This window comes from Stomoxys calcitrans, chromosome 1 (genome assembly GCF_963082655.1).
Source record: "Stomoxys calcitrans chromosome 1, idStoCalc2.1, whole genome shotgun sequence".
NCBI classification, from domain to species: domain Eukaryota; kingdom Metazoa; phylum Arthropoda; class Insecta; order Diptera; family Muscidae; genus Stomoxys; species Stomoxys calcitrans.
In genome coordinates this window covers 254,651,854-254,676,251 of record NC_081552.1, presented here as the reverse complement: position 1 = coordinate 254,676,251, position 24,398 = coordinate 254,651,854, and the positions used below count along the sequence as shown (strand labels likewise).

The window sequence follows — 24,398 nt, the reverse complement described above, 5'->3', positions numbered from 1 at the left end:
TATGCAACTTGAGATTCATGGCATCTGTTTGGCCTACACTTTTACGACTCTGCCATAAAATGACACAAAACTTAAAAGAAACAATAAAAATACACCACTAATGTTTGCCAATTTAATTTTAGAAAATATCATTTGGCATCTCAGTCAATACATTTCTGCTTTATTTATATTCTTTAACCATATTTATGCGCTCATTCTAAGGACAGCTTGTCGATCAACTATATAAAAATGTAGCGAGATTATACTGAAATCATTCAAGTCACAAAGACATCACAATAAGACTGTTTATACAATATGAAGTTTATCATATTCTTCGTTATGCTTTTTGCTGCAACTTTGGCTCGCCCTGATGCACAAATCCTTACACTGGACAGCGAAGTTGGGCCATCCAGCTACAGGTTTGCTTCTGAAACTTCCGATGGCAACAAACATACCTCTGAAGGACATCTGGAGAATGTTGGCACCGAACACGAATCTCTTGCAGTCAGGGGTAGCTACTCTTGGGTTGACGAAAAGACTGGAGAACAATTTACCGTGAACTATGTTGCTGATGAAAGTGGTTACCATCCATCTGGGGCTCATTTGCCTGTTGCCTAATTTGTATTATATGTTATATATGGTATATTATTTGTTGTTTGTTATAAAAAAATAAAATTGAATTTAAAGTTAGTGACACGTAAAAAGGTATTAAACTCAACCATCATAATGGATTTAACATGAACATATAAGATTCAAATTAGAAATTACTACTTACAAAATCCTTAATTGTTCTCCCTGCCACGCTCCTAAGTTGGTTCATGTCTGGTATTGTGTCCCCACCTAAGTGCCGTTGTCTGTTAGACGCGAAAACCGGAAATACTCCAAAGTTTCATCATGTTCATATGCATGCTACCACTAAACGTACCAATTTTACATAAGTGAACCCGTAGTTCTATGTGTCCCGTTATGACACCGAAAGCTATACTGATCTCCTTCTTACTTCCTTTCGGTAACATTTTCGTCTTCTCACGATCTCCCCATAGGATTTTCGCCGTCCTACCGAGTTTCGCACTTCCATGGGGTTAGTACTGATCTTTTGTGCAACCCTATGAACCCTGGTTAGGTCCTTTAGATTTGTTATATGATCTGCTACCGACCACCAAACATGACAGCCATAAGCCAGAACTGAACTTATCTTCGCTAAGTATAACAAGTAAAAGCGTGCTAAGTTCGGCCGGGCCGAATCTTATATAACCTCCACCATGGATCGCATTTGTCGAGTTCTTTTCCCGGCATCAATTCTTAGGCAAAACAGGATATAAGAAAAGATTTGCTCTGCTATTAGAACGATATCAAGATATGGTCCGGTTTGGACCACAATTAAATTATATGTTGGAGAAATGTCAGTCAATTCGAATAAGAACTGCGCCCTTTGGGGGCTCAAGAAGTAAAATACAGAGAGAGATCGATTTATATGGGAGCTGTATCAGGCTATAGACCGATTCAGACCATAATAAACACGTATGTTGATGGTCATGAGGGAATCCGTCGTGCAAAATTTCATTCCAATCGGATAAGAATTGCGCACTCTAGAGGCTCAAGAAGTCAAGACCCAAGATCGGTTTATATGGCAGCCATATCAGGTTATGGATCGATTTGAACCATTCTTGGCACAGTTGTTGGATATCATAACGAAACACGTCGTGCAAAATTTCATTTCAATCGGATAAGAATTGCGCACTCTAGAGGCTCAAGAAACCAAGACCCAAGATCGGTTCATATGGCAGCTATATCAGGTTATGAACCGATTTGAACCATACTTGGCACAGTTGTTGGATATCATAACAAAACACGTCGTGCCAAATTCATTCAAATCGGATAAGAATTGCGCCCTCTAGAGGCTCAAGAAGTCAAGACCCAAGATCGGTTTATATGGCAGCTATATCAGGTTATGAATCGATTTGAACCGTACTTGGCACAGTTGTTGGATATCATAACGAAACACGTCGTGCAAAATTTCATTTCAATCGGAGAAGAATTGCGCACTCTAGAGGCTCAAGAAGTCAAGACCCAAGATCGGTTTATATGGCAGCTATATCAAAACATGGACCGATATGACCCATTTGCAATACCAACCGACCTACACTAATAAAAGTATTTGTGCAAAATTTCAAGCGGCTAGCTTTACTCTTTCGGAAGTTAGCGTGCTTTCGACAGACAGACGGACGGACGGACATGGCTAGATCGACATAAAATGTCACGACGATCAAGAATATATATACTTTATGGGGTCTCAGACTAATATTTCGAGTAGTTACAAACAGAATGACTAAATTAGTATACCCCCCATCCTATGGTGGGAGTATAAAAATTACTATGCAAAGGTCTTATCTTATGTTTCAGTTCAATTTGTTATCTAGAACTACTGCAAGCAATTAAGAACTTTAGCAGCTTAGGAATCATAAACAGGGATATTCTTCTTCCACAAGTGATCAGCACCAGTTTTGTCATCCTAGCATGCTCACGTAGATCGTATAATGCTGCGCAAGATTCTCTGCATCTGAGAGCACCATTAATAATCCCCAATGTAGTTATCAGAAGCATCAAGATCGTCAGCGTAGGAAAGATACGTAAATCTCTTTCGCTTTCCAGAGTTCAGCGATCCACTCGAATCCATAGCTAGAGACGTTAATCTTTGCAATACTACTCATGATCTCTTAACTCAAAACACACATTCATTATCCAAACTATCACCCTAAGACTTGCACATTGTTGAAAATTCCTTGAGCACAGAACTCTTTAAAGGAGCTGTACCACACTGTGTGGTGCCGATTCCACTGATCCGTACTAAATGTGCTTATGCCGATATCTAGGGAAGTGGACTACTAACAACTTACCAAATGTCTCAACAAAGAAGGTGGAGAGACTATAGAGAATTAGAGAAAAAATTTATAAAATCAATATGCCTCGCAAATATGTGGTCAAAGACGATTTCGAGCAAATGGAGTCACAATACTATTAAAGAAATTAGCCTTTTCGTCACGTAATTCGCTTTGGCATTGTTCGTGGTCATCAATCCAAGTATCGCCACTTCCGTAAATCCAGAGTGTGAAATATGTATTTTTAACAATTGCAACACTGTTTTGCGACGGGATATGGTCCAACAAGGTTGGATTCTAAACCAGCGGTGAATAATTTTGGTTGGTGCTCCGCCTCTATCATCCACTTGTGTGGGTGAAATTTAATCGATGCAGCAGAGCGAACTGGTCGGTCGCATTATATTGTACTTCGCAGGGTCTTCCAAAATTCGTGGCTAGATGCTTGCGACTAAATTCAAAATAAACTATTTTTTCTAAAGATTTCTTCAATCCACTTTATTTCATAAGGTAACAACAGAATGATTAATAAAATTAAGCAACGGGCAAATGGGCACCTTGTGGTTGGTAACCATTTTCATCAGCAACATAGTTGACGGTGAAAGTTTCGCCAGTCTTTTCATCAGTCCAGGAGTAAGAGCCGCGGACAACGATGGCTTCATCATCAGAACCCTTGTTCTTAAGTTGACCTTGGGCCTCGTGTTTGCTGCCATCTGATGTCTCGGAAGCGAATTGGAAGCTTTCTGGGCCAACCTCGCTGTCTTGACGGACGACTTCGGTTTCAGGGCGTGGAACAGCCAAGGCAACGGCGAAGAGAGCAACGAAGACAATAAGAAATTTCATTTTGATTGAAGTTGTTCTATTGACCAAGCGAATTGAATAGATACCAACTGGTCATCTTTTGGGGTCTTTTATATGATTTTTTGTATCTGGGTAGCTCTGAAGTTGGTGTTGTCGAAAGAATAAAAAAAAAAATATAGAAGAATATTATCAAAATACATCAAGGTGTCTCCTTCGTGCGTGTGCCAAGAAGTAATTATGCTAATCAGCATTATATATTTTTGGATAAAATAGGCTTTTGACTTAAGGGGTGTTTTAAGTTTTTTTTTTTATGTCTCTTTGTTTTGCAGTCATAAAATTCACCATAATTTTTGCAAATCATGAGCCATTAGGCAGGTTGATAGGTTGTCTACTGATGATATAAATATGCATGCCATTTGATTTGATTTGACTTGTCTTTAAATTGTTTTTGCTACAGCACGGTAGTTCGTTCATTCATTTTTTATGAAGCCTAATTTGAAGATATGATTTAGATTAAATGAAACATGAGATTTGTGGTTTTACAGTCTACATATAATATACGTAATTTTAAGAGAATATAAGGGAAGAAAATAAGACCGGTATTCTTTAAAATTCATTTTGGATTCGAAATTTTTTAGCCTAACAACCAATTTTTTCTTGCTCCAAGTTAAGATAGAAAACTCTTCATATTAGCCATAAGGGTATTAAAATTGCTTTGTAACCAAGAATTGACTTTTGAAGTTAGCGGATGTGCCAAAGTTTTCGGGTAAGTTGTGAGCTTACTTGTTAGTTCATCGTTTAATTAATTAAATCCAGTGTAACACAGTTACTTATACTCTCTACTCTACTCTGCTCTACTCTACTCTACTCTGCTCTACTCTACTCTACTCGACTCGACTCGACTCGACTCGACTCGACTCGACTCTACTCTACTCTACTCGACTCTACTCGACTCTACTCGACTCTACTCGACTCTACTCGACTCGACTCTACTCGACTCTACTCGACTCTACTCGACTCTACTCGACTCTACTCGACTCTACTCTACTCTACTCTACACTACTCTACTCGACTCGACTCTACTCGACTCGACTCTACTCGACTCGACTCTACTCGACTCGACTCTACTCGACTCGACTCTACTCGACTCGACTCTACTCGACTCTACTCGACTCTACTCTACTCTACTCTACTCGACTCTACTCTACTCTACTCGACTCTACTCGACTCTACTCGACTCTACTCGACTCTACTCGACTCGACTCGACTCGACTCGACTCGACTCGACTCGACTCGACTCAACTCGACTCTACTCGACTCTACTCGACTCTACTCGACTCTACTCGACTCTACTCGACTCTACTCGACTCGACTCTACTCGACTCTACTCGACTCTACTCGACTCTACTCGACTCTACTCGACTCTACTCGACTCTACTCGACTCTACTCGACTCTACTCTACTCTACTCTGGATAATGGATAATGAGAAAGTTTGGAATGAAAAGCCAAGATACGGAAATGGATGCCAAAACAATGCGAAATATTGAAACCACCCTATTCTCTGCACAGACATACATGCAAGCGGAATGCGTTCGGCCCCATCGGATTCTCAGTAGAAGGTGTAAAGATAATCGCCGAGAATCGACCTGAAATGTTTCCAAATAATAATAATTAAGCCCAGACTCGCGGAGGCAATCGCCGGAGGGTGAAGACTCTCGAGACAGCAACATAGCTTCTGCCCAGGGAAGTCGACAATAGGGGCATTAAAGAACGTAGTTGAGATTGTGGAAGCAGGCCAATAGCAAAATCTTTATAGCAGACCCATAATCCTATTGGTAACGCTGGACGTCAAGAACGCCTTTAACAGTCTCAGGTGGGTGGATGTATTGCGAGCCATAAAGATGGACCTAAAAGTGTCGGAGTATCTGATGAAGATAATGAGAAGATATCGGAGAGAATGAGTGCTCTTCTGCACATCCGCCGCGAGTAGAGTAGGTATGAAATTACGCCGGGCGCTGCACAAGTTCCATACTTGGGCCCGACCTGTGGAACGTCAGCTACGACGGAATACTGTGGAAGGAGATGGAAGTAAACACATTTCTGGTCGCATACGCCGAAGACATTGCCGCTGTCATCACAGCAAGAAATACGGACGAGGCACAACGAAGATTAGAGCAGGTCATGATCAGAACTAGAAATTGGTTGAAAGATATGCGGATCGGGGACTAGGGAGTAACTAGAAGGCACGTGAAATACATAGGGGTACGGCTCGGCATCAAATTTACCTTTACAGCCCAGACGTTTCAGGTGGGTGGACGTATTGCGGGTCATGAAGATGGACCTAAAAGTGTCTGAGTATCTGATGAGGATAATGATAAGATATCTGAGAGATCGAGTGCTATTCTACACATCCGCCGAGAGTATGAGGAGGTATGAAATTACGCCGGGCGCTGCACGAGTACCATACTTGGGCCCGACTATAAAGCGGCAATAAAAGCGGAAAAGATAACGGCCCATTTAGAGTGATTAAAGGCGATTATCGGAATACCTCTATCAGGCACGCGTAAGCTAATGATGGAGACCTGCAATAGTATTATTTTATATGGAAGTGAGATTTGGGGTTATTTCCTACAGACCAGATACAGGTTTATGGCGCTGTTTTCAGTACAGAGGACGGCCGCTCTAAGAGTTACGTTATCCTACAGAACAATGTCTGAACCCGCAGTTTTGGTCATTGCCGTTATGGTGCCAATACAATTACAGACCCTAGAACGGATGAGAATATATGACGCCAAACTGAACCACAAATAGGAGTCTGTTTTGGATGATATTCGTTAAGCCACGCAGTGCATTTGGCAGTCACAATGGAATAATGACATGCCACGCAGATGGACCTTTAAGCTCATCTCCAATATACGACAAGAAATAAAGGAGACGTAAACTTCTTTGTGACGCAGGCAATATCAGGACACGGATAATAAATGTGGCTTTAATGGGCCTAAGACCCTAAATCGGCGGATCGGTCTATATGGGGACTATATGGAAATATAGTCTCATGTAAACCATCTTTGAAAGTTTCAGCTCAATATCTCTATATTTAAAGACCGTAGCGTGATTTCAACAGACAGACGGACGGGCATGGCTAGATCAACTTAGATTTTTACGCTGATCGAGAATATATATACTTTATAGGGTCGGAAGTGGATATTTCGATGTGTTGCAAACGGAATGACAAAATGAATATACCCCCATCCTTCGGTGGTGGGTTTAAAAATCAATTGACTAAAACTTTTTTAGTTTTTCTTAAGAAAATATTTGTTAATAACTTTCAAGGGGATTTGAGTGCTGTAAGAAATTGCATTTTGCAAGAGATCATTGCAGACGATTGGCATCGCACCATAATTCAACTATTATATGCTATCTATTCTATTTGTCGCACTACAAACAATATCTTGGGCATTAGCAACAAAGCATTTTCAATAAATTATGTCATCTTTAAAGTCTGAACACAAAATCGTTCTTTAGTTTATATTCATAAGTCGGTTTTCATGGGGCAAATGATATGTAAACCAAATCAATAAGCAGCGCATTAACATAATAACTTCTAGTCTTACTGTGGAGGGAGGAGACCGACTCACTAGCGTTCTTTGGTTTGTGTCTCCCATTTTATTGTTCTGCTAGCACAACGAAAAGTATTCTAACATGATGTCTCTTTCGGATTTCGGATTCATATAAAAGGCCTACGAACATAGCCTCTATGTGTCCATTCAACTTGTCTACGCAATAGAAGAAACAAACAAATCAGATCATCATGAAATTCCTCATCGTTTTCGTTGCCCTTTTCGCCATTGCCTTGGCCGCACCACGTCCTGAAACCGAAGTTGTCCGTCAAGACAGCGAGGTTGGCCCTGAAAGCTTCCAATTCGCTTCCGAGACATCTGATGGCAGCAAACACGAGGCCCAAGGTCAACTTAAGAACAAGGGTTCTGATGATGAAGCCATCGTTGTCCGCGGCTCATACTCCTGGACTGATGAAAAGACTGGCGAAACTTTCACCGTCAACTATGTTGCTGATGAAAATGGTTACCAACCACAAGGTGCCCATTTGCCAGTTGCCTAATTTTGTTGATCCGTATATTGTTTTGTTTCAAACATAAATAAATTTTATTAAAAAAAAAGAAATTGGACTTTTTTGGTGTTTGGATGAAATGGGGCTTATTTGAGATAAAGACTTCGAATTAAGAAGTAGGATCTTGCCGTAATGTAGGTGGACGATATAAAATTCGTCCTTTGAAGTGTGGAACACAATTGCAAAACGTATTTTGACGATTTCTTAAAAGTGTGCAATGACTGCCGAATTTTATTTGGATTATTTCTTTTTTCGGGAGCTCATATATTTTTACTTTGAAGACTTTGTTGAAGCCGACGTATTTCATTTTTGAATGAAGCCTTACAAAATCCATCCTTTTATGTAAAAATCTTGCGATATCTTAATTAGTAGTGGTTTTTACTTAAATTTGGTTATAGATCAGCAGAGCAAACTTCCAAAAGGTCTTATAATTCTTGGGCCAATCTTTTTTTGTGCGCCCTTTTATATGTGATCATTAACGAAGACGAAGAATCACAACATTTTAGGATATATCAGGGATATAACGGAGATCGATGAATCGATTTATACGAATTTGTTTTGTTCATAAGAAGTGATCCAAACACACAAATCAGATAGTGCAATTTTGGGGACAAGTATCGGGAGGATACTTGTCCCATCCCAAAAACTCCACGAACGAGTATATAGATTAATCGGTACAGAATATGGGATTTTAGTTAAAGATATTTTGGAGTAATATATGAAAAGTTAAGACATATGATCAATTTTTCTAATCGGCTATATAGACCGGTTGTTACAAGATAGGACTCAAATAAAAGATAAGGGTTGAGTATGATTCTCATATGCAAATTAGAGGCTTAGTGTCAAGAGTTCGAGGCAAAGTGTGTTTTTATAGCAGAATAACTGCCCTGGGGCGCTTCGTTGCACCCCAGAATGCCGTTTTGAAAATGGATTTTTGTTCAAGAATTTTTAAGCTGGTGATCGACACATTCAGCGCTATGTGTCTACTTTTGTTTTTCTATTTTTAGAGATCCACAGGTCTATCCTATGTCAACCCTAAGTTGAGAGTAGAAATCGTACTCTGCTACCAAAGACCTTTTCTTTTTTCTGTTCCTATCTGTTCCTATTTTGTCCCAAACATCCTCCATGTTTTTTTATACCCACTATCGAAGGATGAGGGTGTATTCATTTTGTCATTCCGTTTGCAACACGTCGAAATATTCTTTTCCGACCCTATAAGGTATTAATATTCTTGATCACCGGAAAAGACCATCTAGCCATGTCCGTCCGTCTGTATGTTGAAATCACGCTACAGTCTTTAAAAATAGAGATATTGAGCTGAAACTTTGCACATATTCTTTTTTGGTCCATAAGCAGGTTAAGTTCAAAGATGGGCTATGTCGGACGATTTCCTGATATAGCCCCCACATAGACCGATCCGCCGATTTAGGGTCTTAGGCCCATAAAAGCCCCATTTATTATCCGATTTTACTGAAATTTGGGACAGTGGGTTGTGTAAGGGCCTTCGACAATTTTCTTCAATTTGGCCCACATCGGTTTCGATGCGGATGCAGCTGCCATATAGACCGATCTCTCCATTTAAGGTTTTGGGCCCGTAAAAGGCGCATTTATTACCCGATATTGCTAAAATTTTTGGCAGTGAGTTGTGTTAGGCCACTCGCCATCCCTCTTCAATTTGGCCTAGATCGGTCCAGATTTGGTTATAGCTGCCATTTAGACCGATCTCTCGATTTTAGATCATGCGCCCATAAAAGGCGCATTTATTGTCCGATTTTGTCAAAATTTGGGAAAGTGAGTTGTGTTAGGCCCTTCGATATCTTTCTTCAATTTGGCCCTGATCTGTCCAGATTTGGATATAGCTGCCATATAGACCGATATTTCGATTTAAGGTTTTGGGCCCATAAAAGGCGCATGTATTGTCCAATGCTGCCGAAATTTGGGACAATAAGTTCATTTAGGCCCTTCGACATCTTTCTTCAATTTGGCCTATATCGATTGTGTTAGGCCCATCGATATTATTCTTCAATTTGGGCAGATCGGTTCAGATTTGGATATAGCTGCCATATAGATCAATCTCTCGATTTAAGGTCTTGCACCCATAAAAGGCGCATGTATTGTCCAATGCTGCCGAAATTTGGGACAGTAAGTTAAGTTAGGCCCTTCGACATCCTTCTTCAATTTGCTCTAGATCGGTCCAGATTTTAATATAGCTGCCATATAGACCGATCCATCGATGTAAGGTTTTGGGGCCATAAAAGGCGCATTTATTGTCTGATTTCGCCGAAATTTGGGACAGTAAGTTGTGGCAGACTCTTCGAAATTTTTCTGCAACTTGGCTCAAATGGGTCCAGATTTGGATATAGCTGCCATATAGACCGATATCTCGATTTAAAGTATTGGCCCGATAAAAGGCGCATTTATAATCCGATTTCACTGAAATTTGACACAGTGACTTATGTTAGGCTTTTCGACATCCGTGTCATATATGGTTTAGATCGGTTATAGCTACTAAAAAGATCAATATTTTGTTATACTCAATTGAACAATGACTTGTACTTATTAGTATTTGGTCCAAATCGGAACATATTCCGATATAGCTACTATGGGGCATAAGGTATGCATTTTTCACCGGATTTTGATAAAAGGTGGTTTCCATATACACTTGAAGTGGTGGGTATCCAAAGTTCGGCCTGGCCGAACTTAACGCCCTTTTACTTGTTGGAGTTTACAATGCTACAATCATCAGATTCAATTGTATTGCAACACATAGTTACTGCTTTTAAATATGCTTGCTTCCGTTGTGAAAACAATAAAGGCGAAATTGTAAACATTTTAGATACATGTTTGCAAATTGCCCATGAACATTCCAATTGGGAACAGGGGCAAATTTCTCACATATCAATGAGTGCAGTCCGATTCAGGTTTAAGCTCAATGATAAGGGGACTCCTTTTTATTGCCGAGTCCGAACTGCGTGCCGCAATGCGACACCTCTTTGAAGAGAAGTTTTACATGGCATAGTACCTGACAAATGTTGCCAGAATTAGGAGGGGTAACCACCGATGAGAAATGTTTTTATACCCTCCACCATAGGTTGGGGGTATACTAATTTCGTCATTCTGTTTGTAACACCTCGAAATATGCGTCTGAGACCCCATAAAATATAAATATTCTTGATCGTCATGTCATAAGTCGATCTAGAAGTCCGTCCGCTGTCCGTCCGTCCGTCTGTCTGTCGAAATCACGCTAACTTTCGAAGGAGTAAAGCTAGCCGCTTGAAATTTTGCACAAATACTTTTTATTAGTGTAGATCAGTTGGGATTGTAAATGGGCCATATCGTTCCATGTTTTGATATAGCTGCCATATAAACCGATTTTGGGTCTTGATTCTTGATCCTCTAGAGGGTGCAATTTTTATTCGATTTGACTGAATTTTGGCATATGGTGTTTTAATATCACTTCCAATAACTGCGCTAAGTATGGTTTAAATCGGTCTATGTGTTGATATAGCTGCCATATAAACTGATCTTGGGTCTTGACTTCTTGAGCCCTTAGAGTTCGCAATTCTCATCCGATTTGACTGAAATTTTGCACGTGGTAATTTGGTATAACTTTCAATAACTTTTTTAAGTATGATTCAAATTGGTTCATAATCTGGTATAGCTGTCATATAAACGGATCTTGGATCTTGACTTCTTGAGCCTATAGAGGGCGCAATTTTCATCTGATTTGGCTGAAATTTTGCATGAGGTGTTTTGTTATGACTTTCAATAACTGTGCCAAGTATGGCGAAAATCGGAACATAACATGATATAGCTGCCATATAAACCGATCTGGGATCCTGATTTCTTGAACCCCTAGAGGGCGCAATTCTCATCCGATTTGGCAGAAATTTTGTACAACGGCTTCTCTCATGACCTTCAACTTACGTGTCTAATATGGTCTGAATCGATCGATAGCTTGATACAGCTCCCATATAAACCGATCTCCCGATTTTGCTTCTTCAGTTCATTCTTATCAAATTGAACTGAAATATTACACAATGACTTCTACAATGTTCAGCATTCATTTATGGTCCGAATCGGACTATAGCTCCAATAGCACAACAGTTCTTATTCAGTATTCTTTGTTTTTCTAAAAAGAGATGCTGCGCATAGAACACGATAAATGCGATCCATGGTGGTGGGTATATAAGATTCGGCCTGGCCGAACTTAGCACGCTCTTACCTGTTTCTGATGGTTTCGTCAGGATTCGATCCCTGGCGTTCAGCGTCATGGCGGAGATGCTAACCTCTGCGCTACGGTGGCCCTTATAACAACTTTACTATATCGAAATATGCTCCGTTATGGACCAAACTCGGAACCGAAATCGAGAGTTTTATCAAAACACACTATTACAAATTTCAACGAAATCGGCTAATAAATGGGGGCGTTGTATATGTTAAAGACCATAAATCGTAAGATCGGACTATATAGCAGCTATATTTAAATATGATCCAATCTGCATCATTTTCGGGAAGACTGTGTAGGGATCTATTGAAAGACACTCTACCAAGTATAATCGTATAACAAATGTATCATTAATGGCTGAAACACCTTCAGGCGAGAGATTCGTCTATATGGGCACTATATCCCAATACACATATCAACCGAACTTCTCATGGACGTCAGGAAGTCTTAAGTGTCTTGCTGTACTTAATTTAACACTAATATTGACTCGAAATTCACTGTTCCAAGTTTGAGCGAAATCTGGTAATTAATTTACTTTCTATGGGCCCAAGACCTAAAATCAGGTTATCGGTCTATATGGCAGCTATGTCCAAACAAAGGCCGAGATCATTTGTTGAATTATATGTCGAATGCTGTTTGTTTGCTGAAAAGTAAAATAATTCCTAATTCCTTAATTTTTAGCAAACAAAAATTGTATTAGTCTCATATAAAATATCTATGAATTCATGGCTGCACAATTTGTTGTGAAACGTTCTAAATTGACTATAACGGCAAACTGGATTCCCATTAATTTTCATAATTGCCATAGATTAAATTGACATTTGGAGCTTATAGAGAGCAATGATGTTTATTCATTCCGATTCCCTATGTTGTTATAAGACTCCAATGCTATAAATTCTACATCAAGATTGTTTCTTAAGTCTTTTGATTTTGTTTGCATTTGTTTATTCTGCCTTCAATTCACGAATATTCTTATTCGTGAATTAATGACAGAGGCTTTCTTCGACTGTTGTTCGGCAATGCTTTATCACCTGGTACTCTTTATGCAGAAAATCATTATCTACTTTGCTAATCTTGATCTACGTCAGGGCATAGATAAATATTCATGAATTTATGCCATTGTTGCAGTATTTCCATATACCGCAGATATTTCGCTTATGAACTGCTCACTGTGGGACAATAACATGACAATTTCTTCTTTATTGGTTTGAAGTTGTATTTATTAAAAGTAAAATCGATGTGAAATATATTAATGAGACAGGATCGAGTGCTTAGTGATAGCAATATTTGTGGGGGCAGTTCAAAAACGAAAACAATTCAAATTAATTCCATTTCATTTCAGCAAAAATTAAAATTTTTGGAAATGAAAGGTCACTAGACTTATACTGGGCTTTTGGTTTTGCTTTTCATTTCTTTTCGCTTTCTGTTCATTTGAATTTCATAGTTAATATGTAAAGAGCAAGTCAAAGTTATACAGTTTCTCTTTCGTAGGTCTCTCAAAAATGAGCTATGGGGAATTTAAAAGACATCATAATTTCGGTATGGGAATTGAAAACGAAATCATTGATTTTGTTTTAATTTATGTGCACGTGTGACATTAGTTCATCACAATACTCATACTACATTTGGAATAAAAATGAGAATATTCTGGCTTTAATTGCCTCGCCCAATGTGCTGTGTCCGTATTTCAGTTTTATAAGAGCTAACTGGACCGGGCCCGCTCCGATGCGCCTTCTTTCGATGGTCAGTAAAAAATTGCTGTTGTGAAAAGTATGTGGCAATTCTTGCTCTACCCCCCAATACCTTTCATTTAAGCCCCACATTGACATGGTCAGTAAATATGACCGATTTAGGGGTATTTTGGGGAGTGGGGTGGTCCCCCAAAGACTAAGCCCTGAAAATATATCAGCAATATATTTGAACCTCATACTGCCATTGGCCTCAAAATTTGATATAAAATTCGTTTTCTAATCTCCAATATCATTCACTTAAACCCCTTATTGAAAAAGCCAGCAAGTATGGGGTATGGACCCTAACAACTATGAATATTGAGCTCCACTGTCTTGAAGACCTAAACTGTCTTGGTGAGCAAATACGTCCTACTTGGGGGTTGTTATGGTGGTGGGACGTCCCCTAGACACTTGGTCCCGAATGTTGATATCAGATTGATGGTCTACTCCCAAATACCCTTCATTTGAGCCCCATATTTCCATAGACGGCTTACATGTTCTGTTTGGGGATGTTCTGGCGGATGTGGCGGCCACTCAGTGACTCGGCTCTGAAAATATCTTTCAGATTCGTGTTCTCCTCTAAAAATACCTCTTAATTGAGCCCCATTTTGCAATTGTCAGCAAATACGTCCTTTTAAGGTGGTGTTATGAGAGTGGGGTGGCCCCATAGACACTATTTCCCCAATGTTGATATCAGATTCGCGATTTACTCCCAAAGACCTTTCATTTGCAACCCATATTGATATGGTCGTAAATTTAACCAGTTTGGGGGTGTTTTTGGGAAGGGGCAGCCCCCAAACACTTGGTCGCATATTTGAATACCAGATTCGTATTCCACATTCAAGTACCTTTTATTTGAGACCTATATTGCCATGGTCAGTAAATAAGTTCTATTTTGGGGGTGTTTTGGGGAAGAGGTGGACCTCCAGCAACTTGGTCCCACATTTGGATACCAGATTCGTATTCTACTCGCAAATACCTTTCATTTGAGTCCCATATTCCCATGGTCGGTAAATAAGTCCGATTTAGGGTTGTCCCAAACTTTTAAAGGAGTAAAGCTAGCCGCTTGAAATTTTGCACGAATTCTTCTTATTGGTGTAGGTCGGTTGGGATTGTAAATGGGCCATATCGGTCCAATGTTTTAATATAGCTGCCCTATAAACCGATCTTGGATCTTTATTTCTTGAGTCACTAGAGGACGCAATTTTTATTCGATTTGGCTGAAATTTAGCATGGGGTGTTTTATTATACTCACCACCGTAGGATAGGGGGTATATTCATTTAGTCATGCCGTTTGCAACACATCGAAATTTCAATTTCCGACCCTACAAGGTATATATATTTCGGATCGTCGTAAAAGTCTAAGACGATTTAACGATGTCCATGTGTCTGTCGGTTTGTCCGTCCGTCTGTTGTGATCACTCTAGAGCCTTCAAAAATTGAGATATTGACCTGAAATTTGGCACAGATACGTCTTTTTGATGCACGCTGCTTAAGTTCTTTAACGGGCCAAATCGGATCATATTTGGATATAGCTGCTATATAGACCGATTTTCCGATAAAGGGTCTAATGCTCATAAAAACTTTATTTTCAACCGATTTTGCTGAAATTTGAAACAGTGAGTAGTTTTAGGCCTCCCGACAACTTATGGTTCAGATCGGGCTATATTTAGATATTGCTGTCATATAGACCGATTTGCCGATAAGGGACTGAAGCCCATAAAAGCTTTATTTATTGCTCAATTTCGCTGAAATTTGAAACAGTGGGTTATTATACGCCTCCCAATATCTGACCTAAGTATGGTTTAGATCGGAATATATTTAAATATAGCTGCCATATAGACCGATCTGCCGATAAAGTGTCTGAAGCCGATAGGAGGTTTATTTTTTATACGATTTTGATGAACTTGAGTAGAGAAGAGTGAGTAGTTTTATGCCTACCAACGTCTGACCCAAATATGGTTCAGATCGGATTATATTTAGATATAGTTGCGCTTTAGACCGATCCCCCGTAAAAGGGTCTGAAGCCCATAAAGCATTATTTCTTATACAATTTCACTGAAATTTGAAACAGTGAGTAGTTTTAGGCCACCAGCCATCCGACCCAAATATGCCAAAAATAGGACTGTATTTAGATATAGCTGTCATATAGACCGATATGCTGGTTAAGGGTCTGAAGCTCATAAAAGCTTTATTTAATACCCGATTTTTTGTTGAAATTTGAATTAAAAAATCAACAGTGATTCATAAGACCACTTAATGTCCGTGCCGAATTTTGGTGCATAGGTTATCCATTTGTCATCGGATTGTGATGAAAGGGGGGTTTACGTATATACCCGAGGTGGTGGGTATCCAAAGTTCGACCCGGCCGATCTTAATGACTTTTTACTTAAGGTTTTGTGATTGTGGTACGAAACTAATAAGCTCTAATAAATTTTGTACTGAATTGGCCATTGGGTCTTTTCATTGTAACCACTCCGCTTTTTATTGATATGTATTTTCCCGTTGGCTACCTGTTGGGGATGTTTTTTTTTTTTTTTTGCAGAAACCAAAGGACCCCCTTTGGAAGTTATTGAAAGTTTGCAACGCGTACGTGTTAACTCAAGTATATAGCCACCATAAAATAAGATGCGCCTATTCATAAATACCTGTAGTATAAATGGGATCGATTTGTGTCATTCAACAAATTCAGAAAAACTTGAATGTCATTCAATAAGAGCTTAAAAGAGCGGAGAAGAACAAGGATGAATGAACCTTCCCCAGTTTCAAAAGCCATCAAGCCACCGTGACAATTGTTGATGGACCATTAAATAAACGGAGACGTATGTCCATGAAAAATTACATCACTGGACGCTTCAAATTACTTAAGTCCACTACCGAAGGATTTCAATAGAGTTCAAGTCCTTTTGGAGCAAAACGTTGAATCTCCCGTATATAGCTGATCAAGCCATTTGTGCAAAACTACCAAAACTTCTGAAAGACAATGAGCGCTGCAGAAAAAAATAAAACTTTGATTTTTTGAAGGAATTGTTTGACATAACCAAGGCAAAAGGCGAATGAATGTGCAAAGAAGAGTAGAACTTCTATAAACTACAAGTTGTGAGCAAGGGTGGCGTTGGCTATTTCGGCGGTAAACCTGTTGGTGCCAATGCCATCCACCCATCCAAGCGAAAGCGGGCAATGGAAGCGATTACTTAATTGTTCCTAAAGTTGAGAAAAAGAAAGCATATCCCAGCAGGCATTGCAAATCGCCTTGTTACAAGGAAGCTGCTCGGATAAAGAACTACTTGGTAGACACACTTTATGTGAAGAAGGACGGCAAACCCTTTGAGAGCGTTGAATATCAGGCTGTGGACCTTTATCTGACGTCATATAAACCGATCTGCGGTCTTGACTTCTTCAGCCTCTATAGGGCGACTTTTGCGACTTCCATTCAGAACATGTGCATGGCACAACAGAATAGTCAAATTTATCATTGAAGTGACATGTTTTAATATAAAAACTGTTTAAAAGTCTTTGATTTTTTTGGTGTTTGTGGCAATATTGAGAATCATATGGATCCTAGGATTTGTTAACTGCATTTTATTGTAATTCTTCGCTTTCGATAACACTTCTCTGACTACGATTGCCATTACCCCATCACGTCTGAAATCAACTCAATGCACTTTCGGTCTTTTATTTCGCCAATAATTTTATTAGAATTCATCAAATATTCAAACTTGCCGGTATGATGATAAAAACAAGTTGTGATCATCTTCTTCGCCATGCCTGACATAACCGATTTTTGCTTCTTTGGTGGATTGGCCAAGAAAAAAACCGGCAGTTTTATTGCTGTGCTTTATTGGTATTATAGTTTTGACAAGATCAACATGTTTTTAGTTTCCATTTTAGCTCTAATCAAATCGAAGTCTTCTGCTCGGCAAGATTTCCAGTCAATTCTTATGTTAGCAATAAAATTATACCAGTTTTGTGCATCTATACCGATTGAATATATGAATCAATATGTTCTTGTACTTGGAAGAGAGAAGATTTTTGGATGAAGCAAAATGACAATCAATAAGAGTTTACTAAAACGTAGTATCGCATTATTTTGTTGCCATCTTAGGGATAAGGCATTTATCGTTGTTTATTAATAACCAAAGACACTGTCCAAATATTGTGGTATTTGACAATAAAGTAAAATCTCTAACATATTTAAAACAAGAAAAAAGGCATTTAGTTCGGCCGGGCCGAACTTTAGATACCCACCAACTTTGGCCACAATCTGGTGAAATTTGGATAACTTATGCACCCAAATTCGGCACGGACATTGAGTGGTCTAATAAATATAAGTCACTGTTGAATTTGTATTTCAAACTAGCTGACCCGGGCCCGCGTCGCTGCGCCTTCTTTTACTTTATATGGAACAAAAGTTTCCTTGAAATATTTATTTTCGACAATGACAATGATCTTTTAGTGAAATACCATGCTACGGAAATAGTATATCGCTTGACTAACAGTTTAACAATGCAAGTGCCTTTATCTGAATCCCATTTTATCTTTATTGGTCTACGAATTTAAGTTTAGATGTAAGGTGTATTCCATTCTTAAAATACTTCATTTCAGCCCGATACTCTCATGATGTCTGATTTCGTTGTGTATTCGGGGGAGAGAGGGCCCTAAAAACTATGAATATCGAGCTCCACTGTCTTGAAGACCCAAATTGTCTTGGTGAGCAAATACGTCCTATTTGGGGGTTGTTATGGTGGTGGGACGTCCCCTAGGCAGTTGGCCCCTAATGTTGATATCAGATTCGTTTCCTACTCCCACATACCTTTAATTTGAGCCACATATTTCTATAGTCGGCAAATATGACCGGCTTGGGGGGTGTTTTGGGGGATAGGCGGCCACTCAGTGAGTTGGCCTTGAAAATATATATTGGATTCGTGTTCCACTTTAAAAACCCTCTTATTTGAGCCTCATATTGCAATAGTCAGAAAATTCTTACTATTTGGATGGTGTTGTGGGGATGGGGTGGCCCCAATAGACACTTTTCCCGAATATTGATATCATATTCGTGCTTTACTCCCAAAGACCTATCATTTGGGGCTCCCCTTTAGAGGATGTTTTTGGTGAGAGGCGGCCCACCAAACACTTGGTCCCATATTTGGATAGCAGATTCGTTTTCTACATTCAAATACCTTTTATTTAAGCCCCATATTCCCATGGTCAGTAAATAATTCCTGTTTGGGGGGAGCTTTGGGAGAGGGGTGGACCCCCAGAAAAGTGGTCCCACATTTGGATATAAGATTCGTATTCTACTCACAAATACTTTTCATTTGAGTCCCATATTGCCATGGTCGGTAAATATGTCCGATTTAGGGGTGTTTTGGAGCTTGGGGTGGCCCCCCTAACACTTGGTCCGACAATTGGATATCAGATACGTTTTCTTATCCTAAATACCTTTCATTTGAGTCCCATATTGTCGTGATTGGTTTAAAGATATGTTTGGTAGGTTTTAGGGTGGGGCAGCCCCCCTAGGTACCCCATTTGATACCAAATTTTTATTTTTAGGGTACTATATGAGAGCACACAAAATTTCGCTTAAATCGCACCACCCATCTTCGAGATCTGGCGTTTCTGACAATTAGGGTAAGGGGGAGGGTCCGCCACCCTTCAGACATCAAAAAATGTAGTATCCTTTTTTCACCACGGGATCATTATGCACCATCTGTGAAAATTTCAAGAAAATCGGTTCAGCCGACTCTATAAGGAACACACAAACATACAAACAAACCTACAAAAAAAATACAAATTGATTTTTATATATAAGATTTCAGCAAAATCGGATAAAAAATAAAGCATTTATGGGCTTCGGACCTATTATCGGCAGATCCCTCTGTATGGAAATTATTTCTAACTATTGTCCGATACAAACCATATTTGGGACGGACGTCGGGAGACCTAAAATTACCAACAGTTTCAAATTTCAACGAAATCGGGCAATAAATAGAGCTTTTATGGGCTTCAGACCCTTTATCGGCAGATCGGTCAATATCGCAGCTACATCTGAGTATAGTCCGATCTGAACCATATTTGGGTCGTATGTTGTGAGTCTTAAGACTACTCACTGTTTCAAATTTCAGCGAAATCGGATAAACAAATAAAGCTTTTATGGCCCTCAGACCCCTGATCGGGAGATCAGTCTATATGTATATATATCTAAATATAGTCCGATCTGAACCATACTTAGGTCAGTTGTCGGGAAGTTTTTATGGGCATTTGACCCTTTACCGGAAAATCGGTCTATATAGCAGCTATGTGGTAGCTACATCCAAATATAGTCCGATCTAAACCATATTAACGGCTTAAAATAACCTATTGTTTTAAATTTCAGCCAAATCGGGTAATAAATAAAGCTTTTATGGGCTTCAGACCCCTTATCGGGAGATCGGTCTATATGGCAGCTATATCTAAATATGGAACGATCTAATCCATACTTAGATCAGGTTTTGGGAGGCTTAAGATAACTCACTGTTGCAAATTTGAGCGAAATCGGCTTCAGACCCTTTATCGGGAGATCGGTCTATATGGTAGCTATATCTAAATGTAGACCGATTTGAACAATCGGGAAGCTTTAAGCTACTCAGTGTTTCAAATTTGCGCAAAATCGGATGAAAAATAAGTAAAAAAAAATAAAAATAATTTTTATGGGCATTAGACCCTTTACCGGAAAATCGGTCTATATAGTAGCTGTATCCAAATATGGTCCGATTTGGCCCATTTAAGAACTTAACCAGCGTTCATCAAAAAGACGTATCTGTGTCAAATTTCAGCTCAAAATCTCAATTTTTGAAGGTTCTAGAGTGATTACAACAGACAGATGGACAGATACACGGACATAAATCGTCTTAGAATTTTACGGATAGGATCGGAAATTGATATTTCGATGTGTTGCAAGCGGAATGACTAAATGAATATACCCCCTATCCTACGGTGGTGGGTATAAAAATAAAATTAAGTCTCTTTAATAATTAATTTTTGTAAGATAAGATAAATTATGGAAGATTTTGGGGGTTTAATTTTTGTCTAAAAATTTTTGATTTTAGATTTTTGAGGTTTGTGTTATTTTCACTAAACAAATAAATGAAATTTTTTTAAAAAAAATTTTAATTTTTAAGTTTCGGAAATAATTCATTGAAATTATGTACAATACGATTTTTTCTTTATTATTTATTTATTTCTATTTTTTACGATTATTTTTTGATAAAACATTTACAGAATATTTTTAAACGTTTCATTAAGTCTATTCTAAATTTAAACTAATATCGAAATTTTTTTTTTAATACAACTTGTGAAATTTTTCATTGAAATTCAAAATTTGTGTTATGCTAAAAATATCGTCGAAGTGATAAAAATAGCAATCATCTGGCCTGTTTTCGTAACGAAATTGCTTTTATTTATAGTTCTGACATAGACATGGATGATTTTACTTCAATGTGGCTTATTTTCGTCTTAGAGGAAACTTGTTTGTTTTAACTTATCGGTATGTTTACTTTGAAGAAAAGATGTCTCCATGTATCGTCGTTTCTATGGTGATTTTAACTGTATAAAAATATTAGTTAATATTTATTGTCATATTTTTCTCCATATTAATAATTTAGCAAAGGTTATCTGCATATATGACGACTTTGATAAATCAGTGACTACAACCTAGCGACTATTGTCTGTTAGTCTGCTATTGATGTTTGGCTGGCTAACGGCACACCCTTAGCAGATAGGCGCCACCAGACACGGTACAGGTCTAAAATATTGTATAGGCATTAACTGCGCTTATTTGCATTTGAATGCATTGGAGTCGATGGGCGTTAGTTTCCGAGAGGTTTTTGACTAGAGTGCACCATTCAATCTTAGAACATACTCCAAGGCTATTATTCCAAAATACTAAGTTAAAAACCAGTAAAAAGGCGTTAAGTTCGGCCGGGCAGAACTTTGAATACCCACCACCACGGGTATATATGTAAACCACACTTCGTCATAATCCGGTGAAAAATGCATAATTTAGGCCCCCATATCAGCTATATCGAAATATGTTCCGATTTGGACCAACTACTTATAAGTACAAGTCATTGCTCAATTGTGTATGGCAAAATATTGGTCTTTTTAGTAGCTATATCTAAAAATAAACCGATCTGAACCATATACAATACGGATGTCGAAAAGCCTAACATAAGTCACGGTGTTAAATTTCAGTGAAATCGGATTATAAATGTGCCTTTTATGGGGCCAAGACTTTAAAATGAGATATCCGTCTATATGGCAGCTATATACAAATCTGGACCGATCTGGGCCAATTTGCAGAAAAATGTCGAAGAGCCTAACACAACTCACGCTCCCCAATTTCGGCAACATCGGACAATAGTAGCTCCTTTTATGGTCTCAATACCTTAAATCGAGAGATCGGTCTTTATGTCAGCTGTACTCAAATCTGGTCCGATCTGGGCAAAATTGAAGAAGGATGTCGAAGGGCCTATCACAACTCACTGTCCTGAATTTCGGCAACATCGGACAATAAATGCCTCTCTAATGGGCCTAAAACCTTAAATCGAGTGATCGGTCTATATGACAGCTATATCAAAATCTGGACCGATCTGGGCCAAATTGTTAAGCAGAAGGGGCTTAACATAACTCCCTGCCCAAATTTCGGCGACATCGAACAATAAAGGCGCCTTTTGTGGGCCCAAAACCTTTAATCGATAGATCGTACTATATGGCAGCTATATCCAAATCTGGACAGATCTGGGCCAGATTGCAGAAGAATATCGACTAGCCTAACACAACTCACAGTCCAAAATTTCAGCGAAGTCGGTAAATAAATGTGGCTTTTATGGGTCTAAGACCCTAAATCGGCTGAACGGTCTATATGAGAGCTATATTTAAATCTGGTCTGATCTGGACCAAATTCAAGAAAGATGCCGAGGTGCCTAAGAAAACTCACAGTCCCAAATTTCAGCAAAATCGGAAAATAGATGTGGCTTTTATGGGCCTAAGACCCTAAATCGGCGGATCGGTCTATATGGGGTGACCCCGAACCAGACATATTTGCTGACTTTTGCAATAAGGAGTATAAATGAGATTAGAAAACGAAAGTGACATCCAATTTTGAGGCCAATGGCAATATGGGGTTCAAATAAATGATATATATATATATATATATGGGAATGGAGCACGTTGTTGATATACAATATTTTCCGGACTTGGGGTTTTTCAAATCCCCAAAACACCCCAAAATCGGGCATATTTACCGACCATGTCAATGTGGAGCCTAAATAAAAGTATTGGGTGGTAGAGCAAGAAGTGATACCCACTTTCGGGACCAATTTTCTGGGGGTCTACCCCTTTCCCAAAATACCCCACAGACAGCAATTTTTAGTGACCATCGCAATATGGGGCTCAAATAAAGGTATTTGGGAGTAGAATACGAATTTGATATCCAAATGTAGGACCATGTATTTAGGGCATCACCCTTTCCCCAAAGGGTAAAAATTTTTCGAACATGCCAACATGTGGCTCAAATGAAAGGTATTTGAGATTAGAAAACAAATTTGATAACCTATTTTGGGGCCATGTGTTTGGGGGACGAATCATCGTGTAAACTCCTAAAACTAAAACTGTAAACTAAATCAATGGCAATATGGGGTTTAAAAAAATGGTATTTGAAAGAAGAGCACAATGCTGATATTTTTTCAGGGCCATGTTTCAAGCGATATACTATTTTCGTAGCATGGTATTTCACTGAAAGCTCTCTAATTGTCGACAATAAATGTTTCCAATATTCCGATCGAGTCAATATGGAATTCAAATGAAAGGTATTCAAGTGTAAAATACGAATTCATAATAAAAGTAGGGTCCAAGTACCTGGGTACCCATCGGGCCGCCCCAACCATAAAACTCCCCCAAACAGACATATTGGACGTTCATTTCAGTATGGGGCTCAAATGAAAGGTATTCGGGAGTAGATTTCGAATCTGGCATACAAAATCAGATCGATGTATAGGGCGTCATGCCACCCCTCAAAAACGCCATTAGACCCATATGACTATATGATTTTCTTAAAATATTCATAGCTTGTGTACGTTTATCTGGAAGGAAACATAGATTATCTAATTTTTAGATATCGGGTGGAGGCGGACGCGGACCCTCCCCTTTACCGCAAAAACGCTACCCATATCCGAATGTGGCCCGATGGGCACAATAAGGGTATCAAATGAAAAGTATTGGAGTCGAGAACACGAATATAGTATTAAAACTTGGGTTCAAATACCCGCAGTGCAACACCTCTTTGGAGGAAATTTTTTAAAAGACCATATATGGCAAATGTAGCCAATCTCTCCAGGATTTGTCCTCATGGGCTACAATGGCTGGAATTCGATATCCGCATTCAGGGTGAAGTGTCCCCGCTCTAAAACGATATTAGAGAGTTAAAGAAGTCGCAGCAGAGCGCGCCCGGTTCGGCTAGTCAGATATAAAACCAGTAAGATAAGCCAATAGCTGGGCGATGTCAACATTAATATCTTACAAGTGTGAACTATGCGATAAGATTATATGGCCTCAATATGTAAATTTAAACCGATTTACAAAGAATTCTGCATAGGTGTTCAGATGAGTAATCCAT

At 38.9% G+C, this 24,398-nt stretch overlaps 3 protein-coding genes across 3 annotated transcripts; 2 read left to right on the top strand and 1 right to left on the bottom strand.

Moving 5' to 3' along the window:
- Positions 1 to 294: 294 nt before the first annotated feature.
- Positions 295 to 597, top strand: LOC106089045 (larval cuticle protein 65Ab1-like). Its single transcript, XM_013254790.2, has one exon. It carries the CDS (start codon positions 295 to 297, stop codon positions 595 to 597), a length of 303 nt encoding a protein of 100 aa, XP_013110244.2.
- Positions 598 to 3,389: 2,792 nt separating this feature from the next.
- LOC106089032 (larval cuticle protein 65Ab1-like) lies at positions 3,390 to 3,698 on the bottom strand. Its single transcript, XM_013254777.1, has one exon. The coding sequence runs from the start codon at positions 3,696 to 3,698 to the stop codon at positions 3,390 to 3,392; it is 309 nt and encodes a 102-aa protein (XP_013110231.1).
- A 3,770-nt stretch (positions 3,699 to 7,468) lies between these two features.
- On the top strand, positions 7,469 to 7,777 carry LOC106089033 (larval cuticle protein 65Ab1-like). Its single transcript, XM_013254778.1, has one exon. It carries the CDS (start codon positions 7,469 to 7,471, stop codon positions 7,775 to 7,777), a length of 309 nt encoding a protein of 102 aa, XP_013110232.1.
- Positions 7,778 to 24,398: the final 16,621 nt, after the last annotated feature.